This window comes from Apteryx mantelli, chromosome 1 (genome assembly GCF_036417845.1).
Source record: "Apteryx mantelli isolate bAptMan1 chromosome 1, bAptMan1.hap1, whole genome shotgun sequence".
Lineage (NCBI taxonomy): Eukaryota > Metazoa > Chordata > Aves > Apterygiformes > Apterygidae > Apteryx > Apteryx mantelli.
The window spans coordinates 188,738,484-188,759,539 of NC_089978.1; the positions used below are offsets into that span (position 1 = coordinate 188,738,484).

Consider the following 21,056-nt stretch of genomic DNA (forward strand, 5'->3'; position numbering starts at 1 on the left):
TGGCACTTTTTGCTGTTGCTTGTTAGGAAACAGGGAAATACGTATACCATTCTTGAACCAAATGTACAACTGAGAGGACCTATTCTGAAACAAATGACAAATTATTTTGGTTTGTATTTCCTGCTTTGTCTAACAAAAAAAAAATCATCCCTTTCTTATCCGTTTCAAAGGAATGCTACTATACTTGTGTATTCTGCTTAAAGTGTAAATCAGGATTCTCTTCTCATTTATACAGGTGTAAATTTATAGGTGTAAATTAATTCTATCAAATTACTGAGTGTAAAGCCAGTTAAAAGTCACAGGCAGATTAGGTTTGCAAAGTTAAATAGATTTTCCAAAAAAAAAAGCCCTCTAAAAATCAAGTTCTTACCCACTTTGTGTGGACAGGACAATACTTCTATGCTATCTTCTACTTTAACTATCCAAGAAAATCAACATCTTCTTGTCTGCACTTGACGTTGTCATTGGCGGTGTTTTTTTAATGTACTCACACATTGCACTAGATTTTAATTAAAGCAGCCTGTCCACCAGTGTAAAGCCAGAGTAACTCAAAATAAACTGTTCCTGCTTTAAGTAACAGTAGACAAGACAAGAGTCTGTTCCATTTTGCTGATAAAGGATCTGTCTTATTGCTTGATAATGACATACACAAAACTTAACATTATAAAGTAGCAACTTAAACTATTTTTCAGTGAAATATGAAGAATTAAAAGAAAAGAACATGGGAGAGTATAAGTACAGATTTTTTTTTCAACCTTCTAATTCTCTTTTAACACCCTACTGAAGCTAGAATATCAGATATACCGCAGAAAAAAGAAAGTGACAGGTTACTCATTAAAGATACTGATTATCAACTGCAGCAGCAAGAAGCAGTCTGCAAATGGTTACGTGTTACAGCCATTTACATATAAAATATTATGAAAAATACATTTGCAAAATGTATATTATTAAAATCTCTTAATCTACAGATATCCTATAACTATATAAACAGATTCATCACTAGTCATAAGGAATGTTGTTAATTATCTAACTCTGTTTGACTTTAATTATTTTCAAATTCTCTAGAGGGCAAAATGCTATTGTGCCTATTTACAACAGCATTTCCACTTGATATTAATGGGATTATTTTAGTAGTTCAGTTTTAGATTCATGAACTGCAGCTTTTTCAAAGGATCTTATAAATAAACACTCCCTGACTTATGTCTATTCCACTCAACTGCTTCAGAATTTATTTTGATTTATTATTTACTGAAGAATTTATTATTTTATAATACTGAAGAATTTATTATTTTACTGAAGAATAAATTCTCCTTTTGGAATCAAATAGCATTCTTAGGTAGCTTTTAAATCCTTAGACATTATATCTCTCTGTACCATCAGATTAAAAGTTGCAGTCAGTCATAAAAAGTGCAAGAATTTACACAATGGAATTTGCAAAGTGCTCAGCAAGGCAGCTACAGCATGTAACTCCACAGAGATGCTGAAAAACTCCACAGTCTTCCAGAAGTCTGTGGAAATCTGTAAATACTCACAAAAGACACAACAGGGATGAAACAATTCATCTCCTCTGGACACACATGATTTAATAATCCAGCCACTCCAGACTCCTACCCATTAGCAAACTCACTAAGAACATGACGCCAGGAAAAAAAGGAAGCAGTACATGGACTAATGCATGATCTACTGCCTACTTGCTCAACTAGAGGTCTTTGGAATCTGGAATTATAGACTTTTTCATACTTACTGCTTTAATTAACATCTTTTCCATTAACATCTTTGACAAACAGAACTGATAATGTGAAATTTTCATTACAATAATAAAAACGAAAGAAGTTAAACTACATGAAAATAGCATTGCTACATATCCAGCTTTAATTAATGTGTGGTCCTGCACTCAAACTGAAATTGAGACCAAAGATAGAATGATGCCCATGTAGAGCAGTGAATGCTATAGATACCTGGAGTGTACCTATGGGGGCATCTTGGCATCTCAATTATCAAGGCAGGCACAAATAAGCAGACTGTGAATATAACCAACTTCATCGCCTTCAGTGTATAGAGAAAAATAACACATTTGAAGGGCTATTTTTTTCTTATTATAAGCAAACAGATCTCCCTTAAAAGTAACTAATGTTTACTTGCAACAGACTGAATCTGGTCTTTTGGTTTTCTGAGGGAAAATATGAAACCTCTTTCTTTAAAAAAATCAGTGTTTATATTCACATTGGATAAAATGTCCTGGGAACTAGGACTGGAACCGAGGACACTGCCTTGCCTGTCAGACATCCTAACCTGTGTGTGTGTCATCTCTGATACATGGTCCTAGCCCCAGTGAAACTTGAATTCCTTTCACACAGTGGCCAGGCAGTAGTGGGAAGAGTGGAAAATGCCCTACTCACAAGTGTCAGACAGGCTCTGAAGAAGTCTCCTGGGTAAAACACTAGCAGTGAAATGCTGCTTTGGCTGTTTGCCCAGCTGTGGCAATAGCTTAGCAGGCTCCCTGCAGAGATGCTGTTCTGGACTCAAGCATCCATGTGCCACCCTTAACCTTTTTTTGGGGTCTAGCTTGAGGGATGGCTTCCTCTGAGCTAGCCATGTTGGCTCTGCTTATTCTCAATAGAGAGAAATGTGCACCTCTAGGGCATGTTGCATCTCATCCTACTGTAGATGTTTAGAACAGTGCTGATGAACGGCACCTCAGCCACACCTCTACCTCTTCATTGACTGTAAAGGCACAGTGATTAAAATCAGGTGGAGATGTCCACACAGCAGACATCTAAAATAGGTACTCAAGGTTTCTTTACCTTCTCTCCAAGGATGGTGAGCTGATCACCAACGGTGAGTGATGTGTCACAGTGAGATCGGCAGAAGAGGTAGGAACATAGCCTGATTCATAAGCCAGCCACACTGTCTGTGAGGTCCTACTTAAGTCCTGCAGCCTCCTCCATGATTTGTTTTCTTGGATTCTCTTAATATTTCTGTGGCTATGACTTTCACATTTATATTTCAGTCACTGGTCTTGTCTCTGACTCTCTCTCTGACTCATCCCCTAAATACTCAGTTTACCACTCAGGCTGAAGGAGCCTTTGCACACTAAAAGGAGAATGTGGCTGAGAGGCAGCAGAGTTTCTTGCAGGATGGAAACCAAAGTAAAAATAGTGCATATACCCTTAAGCATCGCTCATGTATAACTATCTGTATAAGTTTCACCTGCCTGTGTTCTCTTCACAGGTCTGTCTGCCTTATGACTAATTGAAAAAAGGTAGCTCTTCAGGGCAGGGACTTCTCAGTCCTTTATTTGTTTTTTACACTCTACACAGGGCTTAGATAAATATTAAATTCTAGTAATACTAGGCAGGCAAAGCAGTCCTTTACAATTACGTAATTATTTTTCACAGCATTGAGAATGGCTTTCCAACTGAACTGTTTTTGTCTTCTTGCTATACACAGTCATTTTTGCAGTATTAATGCTACCACTTGAATGGACAGAAAATGTCTGTACTGCATTTAACTCAAAAATTAGATTAAATTTCATCCGTGCTCTTAGTTAACGTCAGTCTCAAACTGAAATTGTAGCACTTAATCCCAAAAGTCTTTTTTGCTAATTTTACCATTTTGTTGTTAAAGCTTGTTAAGTCTGGAAAAATTCTATGAAACAGGCAACGCTATTAAAAAGAATTCATACAAACATTTAATTCTAAAGTATACTTCTACTTCAGTCAAAAGATCATGATTCTGATAGAGGTTTTTATTTGCGATTTAATATGTTGCATTCTCAACTTGATTTTCAGTGGCAATGCAATGATGCTAGAACTACACTTTAAATAAAACATGCCAACTTAGTTGCACGTTCCAAATAAATAGCTTAAAATAAATAACTCCATCACATAAACATCCATCAAAAATGCAATTAAAAAGAGCCTCTCACTTTGTGTTGTAAAAATATGAAATAGTACTCAGGACAGGCTGTTTCAAATGAAATTCTTCCCTACATGCAGCAGCTCCAAGGTCAAAGTACTGTGACTGCATTTTTCAAAGTCGAAAGGATGATTTAATAATTATTTGGTATCAAGACAACTCTGTTTCTCTACCTGGTATACAATATAAAATTCAGCATAGCTTGATATATTGTGCATTTTCATTCACGCTTTCATTACAGCCCTTGAAGTACAATAATTTATTATACATTCTCTTGAATCTTTTTGAAACACCAAGAGAAATGTGAAATGCAAAGGGAGAGAAAAGAAAGCACCAGAAAGCTCATTAGAAATTGAAACTGAATTCTGTTTCCTAACCTCCTCCTAATCATGGACAGCAGTGAAGACTAAACAGTGGTGGCCACTGGAAAATCAAATGGAACTATAGGACTTTTTACTGCTTTAATGTCCTAGTACAGAGGTGATAAATTCTGAGTGCCATTACAGTTTCACCTCTATGACAATTACTCAAGCAGTAGATATCTCAGTAAAGAGAACAAGGTGTCTCTCAGAAATGGTCTTTGCTGGTAGACTTAGTTAATATTTGAGAGAGAAGGTCCCAGCAGTTCTTCTCAAATTCCTACTAAACTTCAATTTAACATTCTAACACTTCTAGGACTAATAGTAAAAATCACTCAGGCCTTTGACATTACTTTTACTTCTCTCAGCCCAAATGGCCTAATTCTTCACAGAGTAATAGGTGAGTTATTCACACAAAATTCAAACCACAGACAAATGCAAAGGATAGGGCACAGCATCATATGAAGGAAGTGTTTGGCCATATACTTGTGACCTAAACCCCTTACTTAACAGCTAGATTCAAAGGAGCAGACATCAGGCAGACTATATGGAATTATCTCCCTAGTTACCCTCCCTGGCAGAAGACATTACAGTAGACGGATCTGTCACAAACAAAGTAAAAAAAAATGTTTATGTGAAAGTAGAAAGTGGAATCTCAATAGCAAATATGAATTTTCATCTATTTAAATGCTTTCCTGTATTGTATGTATATCAAATATTGTAAATCTTTGAAATATGGGAAGTATTTGTCTTTGTTTTGCTGGATTTCTCTCATCTGCCTAACAGATGCTTTTAATTTACAAAACAACTAGCTTCTTTTTCTTTTTCCAATGTCACGTTTGCAGAAAATGCCTTCCAATTTGGAAAGTCATTAAGTTCTTACCTGATAGTCTAAGGAAAGAAATCAGAGATATTTTCACAAAGAAAGGCCAACTGGATTTTTGCAAAGTCCCTGACAATGGTGTTATAAAATTTTCTAATAATAGTGATTGCAAACGAAATATTTATTTACCTGTGTGAAGTTTTAGCTAAACAGTATTTGCTCTAGTGAAAACAGAATGACTAGGCAGCCTCAGCAGCTTGAATGAAACATTAGCACAGTGTACCTGCATGACAATGAGAAGGTCAAACACTAGGATGAAAGAAGCCAAGAAGGCTCTTGAGACCTCATCACTTGGCAGAAATCCACGATTCAACTTGTCCCAGCTGATCCAGTCAGTTGTGATGACAAGCACAACTACAGAGGTCAGAGTAAACAGAACCGTCCTGCAAGGGAAAAAAAAATAGTTCAGAGAGCATACTGTAGTAATGAAGATATATCATGCTATTTTATCTATCTTCTAATGGTCAGCTGGTGCTTTATCAGTACTTTTCAGCTGATGAAAGGAGATTGAAGAAAATTAAGCGTACAAATAAATCATTTAATTCATAATAGGAAAGCAGTCAGCTGTATCCACAGTAAAAAGAAATTTACTGGCTATTACTAAGCATGTTGGGATATATTGCTCTTGTTCTTCATTCCATTTTTTTCATTTATGATGCAAACCTGTTAAGTAAAATAAAGGAGAATTAAGCTATAATAATATGACAAAGACTATGCCAAATTCAAATGAATAATTTGAGGGAACATTTTTTAAGGCACCAAAGGACATTAGGATCCAACTCTTTGGAAAAATCTTTTCTCAGCTGTAGGAGCTATGATACATTAACAGTGAAGGCTAATTTTTATATAAAAATACGTGTCTGTATGAAAGAAATTTTCATTGTACTAAAATTAGTCTTTAGTATGTTTTGTGGGCTGTAGAAAGACTTTGCTTTGTGTCTCTTAACATGTCTTTTGTACGAGTTTTCAATACATCTTATGGAATTTCTGATAAGTCAGTGAACAGTGAATTAAAAAAGTAATAATGCCTACATATGAAGGCTAAGAATATTCCAGAAGACACATTTGGCTAATTCATATAATTTTGCCGTATGGTATTGAAATAAAAATCTTTCTGAGCTGTTATAAATAGTTCTGCATAATTTCCAGCAGCATTTTGGCAGTATCTTTCAGTTCCACAGAAGCAGGCAAATTTAGCTGGTGATTTGAGGGGGAGCAAGGCTTCTCCCAGTAGCCCTTGCTGTCAGCAAATACGTGTTATAATAGGGGCATATCAATGTCTGAATGCATACATACAACTGAATAATTGTGGTACTTTGGAGTTTGTGCTACAGCAATGAAGTCTCATTCTCTTCAGCTACAGAAGACTGTAAAACAATGTGAAGAATATTTCCTATGATACTTCCAAATAGGACAAATACTTAATCAGAGTAAAAGAAAAATCTGTACACCTGTAGTCACAGACTACCAGTCTGTAAGCATTTATTATTATATATCAATCTTGGCTGTGTCTGTGTGAAGGAAAAAGCACAAACATGCACATAAGCAGTAGTATACACATTTGGACTCCTAAACTTCATTCTTCTGTGGCATGATGGACTGTTTTCTTCAAGGGACAGAAAAGGACTTGATTGCTACTACCTTTACCTTATTATCTAAATTGTACATTTATTTTTATTTTTAATAAATAAATTCAGTTATATTCAACACTGTGGTTGGCACCATAACACAGTATCCCTTGAATGCATTATCAACAATGGGGTCAGAAAAAAAATGAATGAGGCATATTAGGCTTAATTAGAGCTAAGCAGGATTCAAGCCTGCTTATCCCCAAAACATTTGCTTAGCTACCATCTAATCTGTCAGTACCTAAAGCGGACAAACCTTTTCAAAGGCTCCATTTTGGCACATACCCAGAATGGCTTACTTTGGAAAGACAGATCATTATGGTCCTTCTGTAATGCATATAGTCTCCTGAGACCCACAAAGGCAGCTTTTCCCCACTTATGTTGCCTTGATATATGAAATTCACATGGAGACAGATGCTCCCACTTTAGCTGAAAAGAAGGGACCTTTCTGCAGAAAGAACACTGTCCTCAGCACTTCTCTACTGACTGGTGTAGGCTGTTCTTGGTGCTGAGCTCACTGATTTCCTTAGCTCCCATTCTGAGGCACTCACGTCTCAGTGAGTGAGTTTAGAAATGTAATTCAAGGCTGCATAGTTTGCTATGGGAACCATGCACCCAGAAGTTATGCTCAACACTGCTCTGCTTCAGACTTCTTGAATTATGCATTTGTGTTTTGGGGCCAGAGTTCAAAGCATTTAAGGTCAGACTTTGGTATGTATGCATGCATAGGCTTACACATATTTTTATGCATGCTTCATCTGCAGACATGCAAAGACCAATGTCTATGCTAAGCTCTGATTTCCATAAGGAAATGCATATGCACTAAAAAACCTGTGCTTCTTTATTCATTCTTAAATGTCAAATAGGGAGGTAAGAAAGCAGTAAATGGACTGCTAATAGAATAAGCAGATGTGAGAGCAATGATAATAGTTAGAAATAGACATTCAAAATGTTTGCATTAAACAGCACAATTAGTGCTTAGTTGTATTTTTGACCTGTAATCTGGAACAGAGCAAAATATTCAATACATGCTTTTGTGGTTATTATAAACCAAATTTGTCTGGGTTACAGTTCAATGCATTTCTTGTGAAAGTAGAGTATTGCCCCAGTATCATGGGGATTAAGACAAGAAACTGAGGATTTAGTTTAACTTGACATAAATTGTATCAGATGACACCACTGTGAACTACCCTGCAATATCCTGGCCAGTGTAGTTTGCCCTTTATTCTGCAATGCACATTACTGAGAAAGAGCTACACCATTAAACTATTCGCAGCAGTGCTGGCAAGATCTCTCCAGCTTCTGCTTAAGAAAGGGCTATGAGGGGAAAGGCAAGAGAGGATTGACTCTTTTCTGTACCAGACATTAAGAAATGCAACTCCTTTCTGTACTTTACAGAGGAAACGCCCTTTCATATTTCACTTCCAATTCTAGTTTGCTGTATTGAATGATTATGTGCCTTGGGCACCTATTCAGCTGTGATAACACACGTTTTACAGCCTAGCCTATGCTCTTCAAGATACAAGGTTGCTATGAAGAATAAAAATAAACAATGCCTAAAAAAACATGGCCCAGGCCAATTGCACAGTGAGAAATGAAAATTATTAGGTAGGCCCAGAAAAGTCAATACGATGATTATCACCACCAGTGATGGTCTAAAACCCCCTGTTCTACACTGAACTAAGTGACCGCTTGGAGAGAGGGACTTTTTACTGCTAGGCACCTCTCAAGAACCAGATAGCTTTATCTCCATAATCTTTGGTAGCTAGGACTGAGTTTGGTCTTAAATATCTCAAACCAAGTCATCTATGCCAAAATGAATTCACACTGCTGGCCCTCGTTTGCCAGTAGTTCATTAATTCTGTCCTCACACACTGTGTAAGGGCCAAACTAGATGTCTTTACCTTCCCACAACAGCCCTTTCTTGAACCATAAGCCTTGATCACATCGACCAACCACTCAGTACCTATCACCCAGCACATTCTATGCTATGAGAGGTTGTGCACAACCAGAGCCAGAAGCTTAGGCAGGTCTTTGTCACTGGGGGTGCTGCAGACAATCTCTCATGGCAGACAGGGTCATAGTTTCTATCTTGCACTCTTTATTATGTAGGAAAGCCATTTCTGGAGAAGACAGGTCAGCATCCAGTGATGACACCACATCTTCCTCTACACTACAACATTTTCTTGTTGTATCCATTGCCAGAATCCTCCCCAGAAGATGTTTCTGCTCCCACTCTCCAGGCCTATTTCATGGGTGACATAACCCAATAGTGGCAGAAGTAAAGATGACTTTTCCCATTGCTTCCAGGAAGGCCTGGCTTGTTTCACCTTCCAAGTGGTAGGGACAGCTTGAAACACTCAACCTCCTGTGATATCAGGAGCAGGAGCTGCCTTCCAGCGTGCTGGATGCAACAACTGTGTTAACAAAACAAAATTCCCAAAGGAATTTCATAAGCTCAGTCTGGCAGTGAAGGCTCTCAAAATCCTGCAGATTCCCTTGTGATCTTGTTTTGCCAATGTCCATATCTCATTGCAGACATCATTTGCCCTGTCCTGGCTGACTGGTCCGTAACTCTTCTCCCTATGCCTTGCATCCACTCAATACCAAACTTACGAAATGCAAGTTCCTTACGAATGGGATGAGCCCAAATTTGTCTGTGGAGAAAAGAAAAAGCCATTAATTCCTAGGATCTGCAGTGCTGTCTTCTTTGTTCTCTAAATGCATAAGTGCATCTAGATACATCAATAACTCTCTAGATCCATAACTAGCAAGAAATAAAGACTCTGTTCCATCAGAAACCAGCAATTTAGGAACCCCTCCTCAAAGAGTGTGTCAGAGAACGTCAGAACTTAGCTTGGTAAGTGTGCAGACCGCCTGGCATACTGAGGATTGCAGTCTGACTACCCAAAAGGAAATCTCACCGCTGCCATCTGAAATGCCACCTGCCCCATCACATACCTTAGCCATCCTTGCCTTGAAAGAGAACCGTGTGCTAGAGCTGCAGATGCACTTCTCTGAAACACAAAGATGGGCTCTTGAGGAAGAGCTGTGGAAGACCGAGCCAGAAGCGAAGAACAGGGGAGTACCCATGCTTTTGCAATCTAATGAAACCAAAGTCAGTTGATGTAAATCCAAGACTTTCCAACTTTTTCTTGCGGGGAGGTAAGGATACATAATTTAGTTTGTTATAATTCCAGAATAACAGCACTGCCATCTGTCTTTCTGGTAAAAGGTATTATCTGTATCTGCTATATCTGTAAACTGCTCACATATGGTAGCAAGTGCACATATTTTAATTGCTCAATAGCATTATGGATCATGGCAAAGTTCAAACTGGAAGGCTGGCTTGCCTGTGCTGCTCTGGTAAATAAGTATGTCAAGCATGAGGTTACTAATGCTCTCAAAAGTCTTGGATGAGATAAGACACCATGTGCTGTGGAGATCTTAGGTCCTGTCTGCTTGGGGACACCCTCTTCTGGTGTTTTCCATGTCCTACATCCCACATCACAAATTTGCTATGCAGAGTCCATGAGACCTCCTGCTACCCAAATATAGCACCACAGAAATGTACTCCTAGGACATCTCCTCCAGATCTATGACAGAGTTACTTCCAACTCCATCTGACCATATCTTCAGGAATGGCAGCAAACTTCTTGTCTGTGTTATTTATCTGGACTGAGTAGAATATTGGACAAAACATAAGTTGTCCTTGGGAGAATAAAGACAACCTAAGAAACACATACAAGTTCACAAAACATGTAATGTTGGAAAAAAGAACTGTTTCTAGTCTCCTGTTTCTTACGTTCATGTCTAATTCAGCAGGGCAAAGTATACTGAAAACAAATTCTGGTCTGTGATGGGTCCTCATTTCTCATACTGGCACATAGTCAAAGTGAAGCTTTTCACTGCTTAAATTTCAGACATAATTCTTTGTCCAACCATACATAAGGGGAAGATAATATTACGATCAGTTTACCAGCAACTTCAAGCTGCTCATTGTTAAAGCTATTTAGAATTTTTTACTGTCTTGCATGACCCTCTGCAACATCCTTTATGAAGCTGCAGCTTTGATGATTAGAAAGCAAGAGTTCTGCTAAGATCAACTGAAGAGATGAAAGACAAATTTTGACCATTTTCTTCAACTTAATTTTGTCTTTTCCAAGACGCAAAAAAGTAGCATCTTGCCCTTTCACTAAACCTCTTCTAGAAAAAAATAGCTGTGCTTAGTCAAAAGTAGCTTTTAGATTTATATGACATATCGTTGTGAGAACTTTTCATCACAGCCCACTATCACACACAATTTCCAGAGCTAGATTACTTAAAAATTGTTAGTTAACAGGCATTTCAGATATTGCTTAATACTGTGTACACTTGGGACAGAAAGACACATATTAATAAAGAAATGAGATGTTAAATTCTGTATTGCTATTATTATTCATTAAGGAGATGAGCATATGTGCATAATAATATATATACACATATATAAATGTGAACTTACTAAATTAAGAAATTAGCTAGCATATACTCTGGGTGTATTTAAACTCTAAATAAAAACAACTAACAGTTAATCAGTGTTTATCAAAAACTTTCAGCTTTGTGAATGATGGTGCAGTGGGAAAGAAAAATACAATTCTAATCAGTGTTTTATAAATTACTGTTCCTGTTTTCAACTGCAGTGCTTTATAATGGCAATTTTTCATGAATTTGTCAAAATAGTTAAAAAATGCCCTGTGAAAGCAGATACAAAAAGAGAAGAACAAATTTTACTTCTCTTGATATTTAAAAATGCTTTCCAGGACTCAGGAAAAATGATCATCAGTCAAATTAAATATTCTCCTTCTATTTTAATCCTAGAATCAGCACTGGCCAAACATACCATCCCACAGTGTACAATAACTATAAAAAACAATGCTACTGCAGATGTTCACATGCAAATGCCAACACTTTTTTTTTCCACTTGTTTTAATTAGGAAGGGTTCCATTATCAAATCTGTCAAAAGTGGCAACTCTAAAACCATTTAAAATAAAATATGGAGCCTGCCTGTTGCTTGATGTCTGCATGACTTCTACAATTAAGCAAGTGCAAGGGACAGATGCTGGTGAAAACCAGATGCGTTGTCCAGAGCAGGATGGCCTCCAGACCCCAGATGGCCTCTGCTCTCTTGCCCTGGTGGGACAACAACTGGAAAGGGAGGAGGGCAGGGACTCCAGAGCTCTGTCTGTATAAGCAAGTGCTGCAGTGCCACAGAGTATTGCAGTGCTGCAAAGTGGAAGCACTTGGTGCTGCAGACCTGATATTCACACCGCAGGCATCTTGTGGGCTGCGAGCATCCATCAGCAGCTGGAGCCCATTAGGTGGGGTCCCAGGGGGCACCTTCCACTTCCGTTTCATCCCACAGGGATCCCCTCTGCACTCCCCAAGATCAACTCATGATGTGAAGCAATGTGCATTTGGAAAGATGCCTGGGAGATCCACCTCAGAAGCGTGCTCCTGAGCTGAACTGAACTGCTAACACAGACAAACCCTAGGAGAAGAAAGTCATGCATACTGAGCATCTAGGAATATTTGGAAATTTAATTATACTGGGTCTCTTTTATTAAAATACCGTATTTGTTTTCCTGATGAGGATATATGTGTGATTGATAGACATGAAATAATAACGCTACCAAATTTCAGTGAGCATGTTGACTGCCCACATGGCATGATCTGCAGGCATAAGTCAGTAGGAGAAAGCATATTAAAGTAGATTACCCTCAAAGAGACCTAATTAAGCAAAGTTAAATATCAATTAGAAGGAAATATTGTTTAATTCAAACTTTGTATTGCATTATTCTTTTTAAAAAAATTGCCATCACAACATGTATTTCTGATTTTCATCCTACAATAGAAAACAATGTGTATTGTAATTCAGTATTTTCCGGTAATTGTCACTTCTGAAACACCAGTTCTGAAATTGTTAGTTCTGAAATACTCTGTATTTAGAATAGGTAATAACAAACAGAACTCTGTGCTTGGACTGGCTTATAAATGCTTATTAATAGCAGCTACTGCACATCTTGGGATCCTTGCATTCACAGTTAGTCTTCTAGTTGGTACTTGTAGTTGTTCTGCCTGGTGAGCTGAAGAAACCAGACAACACACAGCATAAAGAATGCTTTGAGTTTGGCCAAACTGGAATTGTTTATTCTGCATTTTTATACATTCAATATGCTCAGAAAAATAAAAAATGTTTTTGTGAATACAAGCAGTGCTAGTTTTCCAATTATATCAGTTTGTCAAAGAAGGGATATTGCTTCTCCTGCAAACCTTGCTTTGCTTATATCCTTAGACTTTCACAGTTGTAATTCTATTACAGTATATCAATATGATTCCAGAGCTATTTGGGATTTTTGCACAAAGATTTGTATAAAATCTAAAATTACATTTATGTTAATGTACAGAGGAAACATTTTACTGTGTTTCATGTAATAAAATGAATCAGATTAGGTAATGTAATCACATGGTGAATATTAGAATTCTAGAGAGCATCATTTTTTATTATAGGTAGAAGCATCTTTGAGTTTCCTTTTGCCACATCATTAATTTACTAAAATGAAAGTGTTATATCTATTTCAAACACCAGCTCATTTAAATTAAACTCATCAGCCATAAGCTTTAAGTTTCAAATACCATTTCCTATCTATGACACAGAAAACGAAAAACAGTTTAAGAAAGTTCATGGTCTTGCTTGTAAAAAGCATTTTCAATCAACACATATCATATGCAAGGTAGTATAGGATTCACTTGAGTTATAGCCAGAGAATTCTGCTCCATGGTCAACTTCAGAAGTTAGAAGTTAATTGCCTAACTCCAGCAGAAAGTATTTTGAGAAAACAATTCTATAAATTGTAAAGGGAAGTAATTTCTCTGGTTTACTTTCTGATCGATACATTTTTTTACTCAATGAACAGAACAGGGTCAGGGGTGGGGGAGAGACAGCTGGCTCAAGAAACAACAAAAAAAAGATCTTCAAAGATGTTTTCAGAGCACAGAATGTGCCTTAGGATAGAGCTGCCTGCCAGTGAAAATGTTTTACATGCAGACAATGGCAGTTCATCAATACGTGAATTTTTCCTGTGAAAGGACTGATTTCTGTAATGTGAGGGAAGAGGTATCAGAATTGGGCATGGTTCCTACACTTCACTGCAGCTTCACTGCAGCTCCTCAAGCCAGGAGTTAACAGCAAGTTAGATGCAAGAGATGAGGCAGACCGGGAACCAAATACCAGCTCTGCCTGATTCAGACTAGGAATCTGAATATCAGTCTTAAAGAGACCAGCTGAATGCCATAATCCCCAGGCTTTTGGACACTATATGGTACTATTCAGTCAGCTTCTCTAATTGGAGCCGTTCTACTTTGTGTAAACAAGTAAACGTTAGTTCAACTTCCTGGACACAGATTTCCAACATCCTAACTGAGTGCCTTAGTGACTAGTTATTAAGTTTTTTTTATCTTATTTTCAGTCCTTAGGCTTTCACCCCAGTAAGGGTGAACTCGAGGCTTACCATTCACCTTGGGGAGAAGAATGGGATCATATTTCAAAACATACAGAACAGAGATTTTGGTTTCCCATGTTTCCAGCATCCCAGGTAACTGCCACAAAAACTGGTTATGAGAAATAACTTTCTTGGACTCTTTTTCTCATTTATCATGATATATTCAGTAAAGTCTTCATTTCATTGCAATGTAAAATGGGAAAAAGCTTTTGAAATGGAAAAAACATATAACATTTTTTTCATTTAGAAGATGATTCCTATTTCAAATGCATTTAGACAGTAATGAAATGCTATTCTAAGAGCCTAAAATTAGGCAGTTTAGATCTATAACAAGAGCTAGAGATACATACCAATATCTTCTTGATTTTCCAAACTTTAAACATGACATTAAATTGCAATTTTAAAAACAGGCAAGAGCATAAGTATGCATTTTATACTCTATTATTTTCAAGCTTACTAATGATCTGGGGTATTTGGACTTTTAGATAGTCCATTTAAGAAACACTGATTGATTTTCAAAAGGTGTTGAAAATCCAATTAAAAACATGTAATTTAGAAAAACAGTAAAATTCAATGAACTAATAAACCAATTCTTTAATGAATAAATAAATTGGCTTTAATGAAACTTTTGCCTTGATCAAAATTTTCCTACATAGTCAACATTCTGGATCTGAATGTTTTCTACGAGTACTTCAGGGAATTATAAACTCATATTTCTTTCCTGCATTTAAATTCCTCAAATTTTGTCCTAACTAACTCATTGTGAAGCCTGCTGCAGTTTGGCTGGAGCCAAAATGTGAATATGTGAATAACTGATTATTCAGGCTCTTAACACTATGAGTATTTTTATGTTTTGTTTAGTTCAGCTACAATAAAACATTTTTAAAAGGATTCAGGTCCACAGTCAGACACTTAATCAGAGCTGTTTTTTGTAGACATCTACATGTGAGCTGGCATATCTAATCTGTTATTACCATCTATAGAGATGTTGTATGGGATTTTGTTGCCTGAACAAAGATGTTTAGTGTCATTTTGGACACTGTGGAGTATCTTGCTTGGCCTTCAGATGCTATGGTAGAAGGTTTCCTGTGAGTCCTATGTCAAGTCCGCTAGGCCTGTGCAGTTTTTGAATACCCTAAAGCATTTCAAATCGTGGTAGGTGGCTATGTTTTGGCACCTGAATGCCATCTTTATTCAATATAAGCAGTGGAGTCTAGAAAACGATGCAGATGACCAAATGCAAGTTTCTACTCAGGACGAGCTGAACTACCCTTATCTATGTTGGTAGAGCTCCACTGGCTGTAGTAGGAGCGGGCATGTTGACAGCCAAGACTCGTAAATCCCAGGCACCTGAATCTGGACATAAATCTCAAAATTGAAGTCAGTTTCCAATGTTTTAATTTCTTTTAGGAAAACAGTGAAAAGTCTGCTTGAATTGAAAAACAGATACATTTTATATAAGAACTGTCAAAACCCATCTTTGAGTAAAATATCATTGAAAAGTTTTATTTAGAAATCATCAAGTGAAAAATGACAGTACAAGGTTGGGGGATTTTTGATTTTTAAAATACATTTTAGAAAAACTGAAATGATTTTGCAAAGCATTTTGATATTGCAGAGCCTTAAAATTTTCCTTATAGGTTACAGGTGGGGAAAAATAAAAAAGGCTTTCAGCTGTATTTGGGATCATGAGTTACAAAACATCAAGGATAAAAACAGATTCTAATTTTCTCTATGCAGAACATATAGGAGAGGCTGCCCTTACCCAGTTGCTATCATGTTGCCACTCTTATACAAAACCTTTGATAAAAGCAGGTGAGAGCACTATATAATACTATACTTATATTCTTACTGCTTTTCATAAAAAATATTATATCCACAATGAAATTTTAAATGTACAGTTCAAACTAAGAATAGACTAATCATAAGAGTTTAACAACTTTATACATTCTGGATTACATTAGCTGTATATTTTAGTCTTATAGTAGTTTAATGCAATAAGAAATTTCTTGTTATTTTAGATTTCACACAACATGATATCTACAATTTGTAACTTCTCTTTCATCAAGATGTGTTGTGTCTTTTACAATTACATTTGTGCAAACCTTATCAAAGTAAAATATAATTACAATTGTATTGAACTGCTCTTTAATGTTTTTTTTTCAAAGCACTCTGAATAAATGCAGGATCTTTCATCTAACAAGTTGATTATATTATGATTAAATGTATTTCTGAAATGAAATGACCCCAAAACAAAAACCAAAAAGCTTTAATCTCTCTTTCTGAGCAACGTGTTTTTATCTTTAAAATTTTCCAAAGAGTATATGCCTTACATTAGTAATAAAGGGGTCTTGGTGGACAGCAACCAGAACATGAGCCAGCAGTGTGCCTTGGCAGCAAAGAGTGCCAACAGCAACCTGGGCTATATTAACAGGACCACAGCTAGTAGGTTGAGGGAAGTGATTACTTCCATTTCTCAGCACTTGTTAGCCCACATCCAGAATATCACATACCGTTTTGGGCTCCTCAGTATAAGAAAGAATCAATAAGCTGATATGGAGGCCACCAAGCTGGTTGGGGGCTGGAGCAGTGCAATGTGAGCAGAGGCTGAGATACTGGGGCTTGTTCAGCCTGGAGAAGAAGTGGCTTTGGACAATCCTGACAGCAGCCCCCCAGCACCTATGGGGGGGGCTGAGTTTGCAAGAAGATAGAGCCAGCATCTTTACCGAGGTGCACGGCAACAGAACAAGGGAGAGCAGCCTGAAACAGGGGAGCCTCCAGCTGGATATAAGGAAAAACCTTTTCCCGTGAGGACAGTCAGGCAGTGGAGTAGGTTGTCCAGAAAGACTGTGCAGGCTCCATCCTTGCAGGTGGTCAAGACTCGACTGGATAAACATCCTGAGCAATCTGGTCTGACCTCAGAGGTGAAGCTGCTTTGAGCAGGAGACTAGAGACCTCCTGAGGCCCCTTCCAGCCTCAATTATCCTATGACACTATGATATTTTTCCTTGAATAAAAAAATCCTAGTAACCAAGCGGACTAGTTATACATCATTCACATTCATGAAAGAAACATGATCTATCATCCAACAATCAATCCTACATGTCTATGAATGAAAAAGTGAGCAGCAAAGGCCCTAGCTTCAAACCAAACAAAGTATTGCAGTTCCTACCAAAAAAATTCTATGTAATCAAAACAGAAGGGATTTTTTTTATTTTACAAAGTACTCCTGAATTTCAGTTGACAGTTGCTTCAGCTAAGACTTTACCAATGCAAGCACTCAAAACTTCACTTGACATTCACTGTAACTGTACCACATAATACTTTCTACAGATGATTCAAGAAGAACTGATACCAGTACAAAAGTGACTCAGGAAACAAAAATTAGTATGTGTGTTTTCCCACAGGTTGAGCAAGTTCCAGTATAAGACACAAGTTATTAGAAGACAAACAAAAATCACATCCAGTGATTACATTACAGTGATTTTGATTTCCTTTCTTTCCAAAATTTCCAAGAACAGAATAGGGTTAGAAAGAAGAATGACCAAAAAAAAGCTTATAATGCGACTCACCAAAATACATTCTGAATACCAGTGCTACTCCAATAATTATATACCCAGTGCTGTAAAAATATGAATATTCCCCTATGTTTTCCACATATATACATGAGCAATTTTCAAGCAGCAAGGAGCATGAGTAACTTGAGAATTGATATGGTTGAATTCACTAAGATGCCCAGATACATTCTGGCTAAGCTTTGAGCTTGTCAGGAAATGGTTCTCTTCCTCACGCAGAAACTTTTCAATATTTCAGAAAAAGCCCTGTGTTCTATCCTGAGACTAATCTGTGCACTTTTCCAGCTTGCTATAGTAAACAGAAAACTAACCAGTCCCATAAAAAACAATAATATTCAGGGAATTCAGCAAAGGTGCAGTAAACCCAGACTGACACACACACACACTCCCTTAATTATAAAGTGCAGGGGCTCAGATTAATATTCGTGCCCATGAATTTGATTGCCGTGCTGTTGGCTACTCTGAGGAGACTTGGTCTCTCACTGTTTTTGATCAGAAATTCTCTCCCATAGATGAGAAACATTTCTCAATGAAACTTTAATCAAAAGTGATGCATTTCTGTAAGCTTCAATTTCCTCAAAAAGAAAAATAATTTTTTTGGAAGAACTCCTAACAAACTGTAAGCAAAGTTCCCACTCCTCCTTTACTTTCTAGCCTCAGTCAGTCTCTTCAATGTCTAATGTCCTAACCAGTAAGACCCCGGTGTGAAGATGCTAAGAATTTGCCAGAATGAGCTAGAATGCATGCAAAATGCTAAGGCTGCCTTGCAGGACTTAGGGCAGGGGCACTGGCCAATGTCAGATGACACTGCAGAGTTCAGGCAGTGGTGATGACAGCAAGTGGAAAAAGGCTTTCCATTTTTTCCATTTTTTCTGGAGTACAAACAGTGGCCTTGAGGTATCAGGGTGTAGTGTATACTCAGGTGCTTTTCTACTGGTTTTCTGCTCTTGTATCTCTCCATTAGGGTTATGACCATCTTGCAGAAAGTATTAAGAAAAAAGTAGATGATATCGCACCTGTTTCACCTGTCCAACACAACTCCACAGTAGTTCTTTCATCAGAAGGCAAGGCTACAGGCTGGGGCCAGCCCTTTTCTCCTGCCTAAGCACTAGGTAAGCTGTCAGCAACAAGGCACCCATGAAGAATCAGGTTAGGAGTCCACTAGGAAACCATTCAGATCAGGTTAGGAATCCACCTACTCTACCCTCCAGAGACAGGGGCAACCAACCCACATACTACATCAACTTTTGCTCTGCCTCCATCATTATATAAAGTTCAAATTAGTCCAGGCAGCACTATAGAGACCCTGAGTTTAGTAGATATTTTACTGACCTAAATTTTGCTAAATATATATTCTATTAAACACTTTGCCCCAAATGGATTCAGTCTCCCTGAGTTTTGCAGCTACACAACCTTTTTTCTTCTTGCAAAATACTTCCACGTATGTGTTTGACAAGCATAAAAGCTTACAGGCTGCCTCCCCATCACTTGTATGATTGTTCAATCCATGTCCAGCAAGTACCTACAGGGAGCATCTAGAGGAATTCTTTTGGAAGGGCTATATTTTGCAGTGCCTCACCTTCCTTCAAAACATGGAACCTTTGTATTGTTGATGAGACTTTGACTGAAATCAGCATTTGGAATAGATGGAGGTTCTTGGCTCCTTTGATGTTTGGAAAGATTAGAATCAGATACGTTTTTGGACTTCGGCAGTGCAAGTAACTACATCCATTTCACAAAGGCTGTCAAACGGAGGACAGCTTTCAGAATTGGGTATAGCCTCTCGGAAAGCTTTGTTTAGTCTTTTTGATTAACTTTATTTGTACTGTCTCAGTGTTCCCCTAGATCATTCAGTCATTGTGCAGAGATGACATTAAATTTCTTTAAACCCAAAGTTAAACGTGATCAGTAAAAGAGGCTGTTCAGAGAAAAACTCTGGTTGCACAGCCTATATGCAAAATTAGAGGAGTATGAATTTGGCCAGTTCTTCACTGAGATTTTTGGTTTTATGTTCTTCCTGGGAGCCTTAAAAAATAGCTGTCATTTCTAGCTAAGAGGCCTAGAAAGATGAATGTGACTTACAGTCATTCCTGAGCCTTTCCAACCGTTATCAGCAATCTATCAAGGAGTTTTCTGGGATGATAAGTCCGTCAATGACTACTAAAAAAAGGAAATACATTTCATCTGAAGAAGTGGCTGCCTTCACTAAGTTAAAGCAGATTTTCACCTCTGTGGTGGTGTTAGTTTAACGCTGGATTTAGGGAGGAATGGACTTTATACTTGAGACACCCAAAGTACTGTGAAATATTTTGTACATGAACCTTATAACAGCTGATCGCTCATATCTGCCTATGCTATTTAACATTTAAAGCTTGCTTCAGTGATGGATTATTCAGAACCGGGGTAATCACCAGTTGTGGTATGAATAGGAATTGCAGAACACCATATCTCCTCTGCAGCCAGCTCCCCTCAAAGCAAAACATCCACAGCTGTATTTGGGGAGGGATCCACTACAGCCTACATGCTCTTGAGAAAATGCTGCATCATAGAAAAAATCTGAACAATGCTTCCACTGACTGTTTCCACTTTTCTACCAATCAAATCATAGCTTCCCACATCTGAATTTGCCTAAGTCTAAATGCTGGGACAAATTGTGTTGAATTCTACTTAAATTTCTGGAGTTACATTAGTATCTAATTGGTTTAAGAGACACATGGATCTGTAATGAATGACACTAGCAAAGGCTCTGTTGCTTTATTCAAACAGGAGAAGTTGAGCACATGAAGGTTTCTGGAGACAAGACAGAATTCAAAGAGGGTTTATATATCACGTGTTTCCTAAGAAAAAAAAACCACAGCTTTTCATTATCCAGTTTTTAATATCAAGACTATCTGCTAGCTGCACTGCTCATGTGGACAAACATCCTCACATCTCTTCTAGAAAGGAGATAACAGGACAGTTAATGATGTCTAGAAGTTTGGAATGGACTATTACCTTATCACTGAAGAAAGCTGTTTAAAAACTCAGCTGCTGCTCAATGCACATTGTGGCAAGGTTTGCCTACTGTGCTAACAGATTCTCCCACCTTGGACTACCATGCCACCAATTTCATTAAAAACAGCTCTGCTCTAGGAGCTCTTTAAAACAGAAATGT

General features: G+C 37.6%; 1 protein-coding gene across 2 annotated transcripts in view; it reads right to left on the reverse strand.

Moving 5' to 3' along the window:
• TMEM117 (transmembrane protein 117) overlaps positions 1–21,056 on the reverse strand; it is a 224,456-nt gene that overhangs the window by 36,482 nt on the left and 166,918 nt on the right. For both annotated transcript variants that reach the window (XM_067289948.1, XM_067289949.1), the window contains exon 6: positions 5,384–5,543. In XM_067289948.1, the coding sequence (XP_067146049.1) occupies positions 5,384–5,543 (160 nt within the window). The remainder of the gene's footprint in view (positions 1–5,383; positions 5,544–21,056) is intronic.